Source organism: Mus caroli, unplaced genomic scaffold (assembly GCF_978045245.1).
Source record: "Mus caroli unplaced genomic scaffold, Mus_caroli_1 scaffold_3, whole genome shotgun sequence".
Lineage (NCBI taxonomy): Eukaryota > Metazoa > Chordata > Mammalia > Rodentia > Muridae > Mus > Mus caroli.
Window position 1 is genome coordinate 52702258 of NW_028227258.1, and position 5243 is coordinate 52707500.

The following is a 5243-nucleotide window of genomic DNA, read 5'->3' on the forward strand; positions in this document are numbered from 1 at the left end:
AGTAGCTAACCTATTTTATAATGAGAAGTAAGTTTCTGGTCATACTAAGGACTCAATGATATGTCCTTTGCCACTTAGGTTGAGGGAAATATTTGGTCCATATTCCCTTGCATAAGAACACACACATTTTAAGACACTGAAAGAGAAACAAGTAGTTTGGGATAGAGATCTTTTAGAGAAAAAAAACTGAAAAAAGAAAAATGAGCATTAAGTAGGAATTTTAAAAGACCAGAAATGAACCAAACTTTCCTCAGAACAGGTTTATTGACCATAATGAAGTTCTATATACAAAGTGACCTAAACCTTAGTGACAAATGCTCTAATTCCAGGATGTAGGTGTTTAAAGCAGGAAGACCATAAATTTGAAGTCAGCCTGGGCTACATAGTTCTAGGCCATGATGGGCTGTGATCCTGGATTACGTGACTGTCACCAAAGAGCAGAGTGACAAAAGCCCAAACAATGCTCCTCTCTAACTGATGTCTTGGTGACTGGCTGTCATATAAATAAGGGAGTCCACATTGGACATTAAGTGAATGGCCTGTTTCTGGAACTTTAATAGTTTTACAAGTGAGCTGAGACAGGCATGACTGAATCCCGGTGAGAGGCCACTGGAGAGCTGGCATCAGATGTCAAGAGGCCATTTTGTGCACAGCCACTGTGATGCCATCGTGTTTCTGGATCATAATGTTCCTGAAAAGCAAAAAAGAAAATATTCAGCAAACTCTTAATGCATGTGACTTAGTGTAAGATTAAATTTATTTAGTTTAAATATATTTATGTTTAGATAACAGCATATTTATCTATATTCACATACAAAAACAAATATGAACAGTCCCTGTTGACAAGTGTCCGTCACCAACCCCTACTGCCATAACCTCTCCATACTTCCCACCCATAAAGGGGACTACATTCTCAAACCAAGAGCCAAGTCTTCCTCTAAGAAACATGAATAAATAAATAGCATAGATGGGCATGAGACAGTTGAGGATTGTGGGCAAATCTAATTATAACATAGAAAGAAATTAATCCTTTTAATTAAAAAAAATTTTTTTTTAAAGTAATCCTTAACCCTACTACTCAACATGATTCTGATTTTTTTTTCCTGGAGGTTTTGGTGGTATTGTTGGAGTTAGAATCTAGAGCCTTGCACATGCTATCACGAGCCTAGCCTTCCTCCTGGTCCTAAGTTTTGGATTAGATTTTTAAAAAATATATGTATGTGTCTGTCCGTGTGTGTCATTATACACACTGGTGCCTGAGAAGGCCAGAGAGTGGTGTTGGTTCCTCTACAGTTGGAGTTATAAGCGGTTGTGAACTTCCAAATGTAGGTGCTGGGAACTGACTCAGGTCCTCTGGAAGAGTGCCATGTGCTTTCAACCACTGAGCCGCCTCCCCAGCTCTTAATTCTTATTTATGTTACTTATTTTGGGGGTCTGTATGTGTGCCACGGCTTGCATGACAACGTCAGGGTGTTTATCTCCTCAGTCATGTGGGTTCCAGGTATGGAGTTCCAGTCATCAGACTTGGCGGCAAGCACGTCTATTTGCTTAGCCATCTTGCTGGCTCCTGGTTCTAATTTTAATTTGTATATATTTATACATATACTAATATTAATATCTTCATTTTGCCATGCCCCAAACTGACCATAGTATGCATTTTTAAAGGTCCACATACTCTATCTCTGTGCAGGTGTGCACATACAAGTGTGTGCATGTACACACACCTATGTACAGGCACGGAGGTCAGAAGGTGCTGGGTGTCCTCTATTACTGTGCAACTATCCTTGGATGTGTGGTCTTATCCCTGAGCCTGAGCCTCATTTTCTCTGCTACACTGGAGGACAGCCAGCTCCAGCAATCCTCCCATCTCTGCCCACCCCCTCGCCCCTGACTGAGGGCTGAGGTTACAGGTGTTTGTTGTGTGGGTGCTGGGGTACTAGTAGATAAGCTCCTTCCTCAGGACTGTGACTCACACACTCATCTTAAGCACTGGCATTTCTCCAGCCCCACAGTTTTGTTTTTTTCCTTTTATCACTTAGCATCTGAATAAAGATCTTTATCTAGGAATATCTTTAAGATGTTACTTTAGGGAATTCTATGCAGCTAATCATTTTTTGTGTTTTTACTGTTTTTCCTTTATTGGGGTGGCAAACTGATAGTTCTTCTCATTTTAATGAAGTTCTGTCATGAGGCCTGGATGTCCAATGGCTCTGTGGTACATTGACTAATGAACTACCACTGAATGCAGGGGAAAGCCCAATCAAGTTTTTCAGAACAAAAAGAAAGGGGTGTGCTGGTATGTACTCACCCATTATCTGATTCTAAACATACCACAGGGATGTCGGTGGGGTCAGAGGTTAGCTTAGCTGCCTGCTGGGCTAGAACAGATATCACTCCAGCATGCTCATCGGACAGGGTACCACGGCCTAGAGAATAGTGAGAAGTGTCTAAAAGTTAATATAAACCTAGAGGTTAGTATCTCCTCCGGAATTATTTGTGAAAAAGAAACTCAGCTCCCGGCCTTTGTGCCTTTAGGTTAAGTACGGACAAGAAAGGAGCTCTTTCACCTGGCACTCAGCTGATTCCATTAGTGAGAAAGTCTGGCAATTGTTCTTAAATCAGCAAAGTCGTAAATGACATGCAGTTTTCAGTTATTCCCCTCACTGTACTATCTCTAAACACCTTCTCAAGCATATCAGGAAGCTGTAATTCAAGTCATCTGATGGTAGTAACTATTTTATAGGAACCTTGCTGAAACCAAGAAATTCAAAGGCGAGAGTGACAAAAAGCATTCAGTATGGATAAGGGGCTTGTTGATGCTAATTAATTCCTTATGGGAAATCTGAGTTTCTCTTCCTATGCTCAGTCTCAAAGAAGAAGCCATTACTCAGAAGTTCAGTTGCAAGATCACCTTGCCAGCATATGTGAAGACCTGTGAGCAACTATTTCTGCTAGCAGAAGCTAGCTGGGCTCCTTTCAAATGTCCCCCACTTCTTTACTATTACTTTGGCTTGTATTAACTAAATCAGGCTCTAGGCACAAAAGGTAACCACCAAGCTTATTATAGATCCCTGAAATAAAGGGGTTTGCTTACACCTAAAACTAAGGCAGTAGACAATATACCCTGGCAGAAATTCTGGATTGACTATTACTACATAAAAAAATCCGAAGGCCAAAGTGCAGCCTGGAAGTCTACTGGAAATAGCAACTTCACACCTTGAGGGTTGTACTTAGTTTTTGTTGTTTTTTTTTTTTTTCTCCACATGTGCATTTAAAGAGTTTTCATTAGTGACTTGCCAAATGCTTCAAAAAATTTTACCTTTGTTCCAAATGGCTGCTTTTTGTATAAGACATAACTGTATTATTTTTGTCAGGTATCATACCAGCAAAAGATCAGAGCTCTAAAAACCTGCATCAATTATAAGGATTCTTGGGTTTACTAGTTTCTGACATTAATTAACTTTAGCTATTTACCTTTCTGGACTTAGTTCCTTATCTGTAATTGCTACAATTTATTGAACATCACACAAACACATCTTGGTTCTGTACTGGGTTTTTTAAGCTTTGGAGCCAGCTTTAAAAACATCCTATCTCAACCATTCATTAGGTGTTTGACCCTGGGCAAGGTACTTAAGCTTGCTAAATTTCTTGACCATAAAGGGCTTTGGTGGGGGGGGGGCAGGAAGGAGGGTTATGTATGTTTTATAATGAAAAACACTAAGAATGGTGCCTGGCTGGGCGTGGTGGTGCACACCTTTATTCCCAGCATTCAAGGGATAGAGGCAGGCAGATCTCTGTGAGTTACAGGCCAGCATGGTCTACAAAGTTTGTTCCAAGGACAGCAAGGGCCACGTAGAATAAGTTTAAAAAAAAAATGTTGTCTGGTAATTAAGACCCCAACACACACATAATGTATGTATGAAATAAAATAACCCAATGAAGAAACTGAAGCCCCAAGAGGCTCCTTCTGTTCGGCACTCATGCTGCTAGCAGACGGCATCGGAGAATGGGGTTGAAGTCAGACCTGTCTAACTATGAAATCCTTATTTTTACTGACAATAACTTACTGGTGGGAGTGGCTGGATTAACAGCCAGCATCATCCATTTTCAGGGTTATTGAGGCAATTAAGGAAATAGTGTAGCCTGACTGTGCCTGCACAGGGAATGCATTCAGTAAAGACGTCCTTATCTAAAGCCCTTTTCTAGACCACTTAAAATTTATTCAAAACCATTTGAGTAGGAACAGTTGTAGAACTGGGAAGAACGTTTCTGCCTTTAAAATGCAACTGGAAGGCTTCTTGGAGATAGTCTCTATGCCCCAAAGGTAACAGGAATACAAGCTAGAAAATAGTAGCAGAGTAAGTTAAGGCTCTCAGAACTTCAAAGGGAGGCTGGTAGGAGACACTTACAGCCCAGATTAAGTCCTTGTGAATCTGTGCATAGGACTCCAACAATGGATGGATTCTTCATTCTAATTTTGGGAGCACAAGAAAGATGAACCAGATGATGTGAAGAAAATATTTCAAATTATTGTAGTAAAACAGATTTTCTATGCACCGAGTATTAAGCACTTCAAATCAGCCCTTAAGTTTTTTTCGCCCCCTTTCAGAGGAAAAACTGTGAGTTGTTTAAATAAACAAAACAAAACCCAAACCATTTTCTCAGGTACCTCTGCTTCACAAAGCCACAAAGAAGGCAGTTATCTTTAGGGCTCTGTCCTTGGTATAGAAGCATGCTCTAGGACTGCAACTCCTGAACTGTTAAATCTCAGTAACGGGAATTGCTCCTGGAGGGGATTAAGAAGCTCAAGGAGGAGGTGTCTTCTTGTAAGCCACTTTACACCTCCCAGTTTTAAATTTTACAGAGATAGCTGAAAAACTTTACGGATATATTTACTTCACAAGCGCCGAGCAACTGACAGGCCACAAACGCGGGAAGATGTGCGTGAATGTGCTTTGGCACTGCGGGGTCTCGATTTAGCACACCCGGGGCATCCTTCCCCAAACTTAATCCGTTTCCCAAACTTCTCAAGAGCTACTCGACTCTGCGGACGACGCCAACAAGACAGATGATTGGGCCTCTCTTGCTTGGGCCCGCAAGACTCTATAGGATGCTCACAGAGCCTAGCGAAACTTTACTACCCAGTCTCGAGCGGCCCGGCCGTAGGCAGAAGTCAACCGTTCGCCGCCCCGAGTGCCCCAAACGCTTCCGCAGACACTCGTGGTCCATGCGGCTGTCCCGCT

At 41.5% G+C, this 5243-nt stretch overlaps 1 protein-coding gene across 1 annotated transcript in view; it reads right to left on the bottom strand.

Moving 5' to 3' along the window:
• Nucleotides 1-245: 245 nt before the first annotated feature.
• Lamtor5 (late endosomal/lysosomal adaptor, MAPK and MTOR activator 5) overlaps nt 246-5243 on the bottom strand; it is a 5341-nt gene continuing 343 nt past the window's right edge. The window contains exons 2-4 of the mRNA XM_021158531.3: nt 4410-4471; nt 2309-2426; nt 246-691 (exon numbers count right to left, since the gene is read on the bottom strand). Of these exons, the coding sequence (XP_021014190.1) occupies nt 631-691; nt 2309-2426; nt 4410-4471 (241 nt within the window). The 3' untranslated portion in view covers nt 246-630. The remainder of the gene's footprint in view (nt 692-2308; nt 2427-4409; nt 4472-5243) is intronic.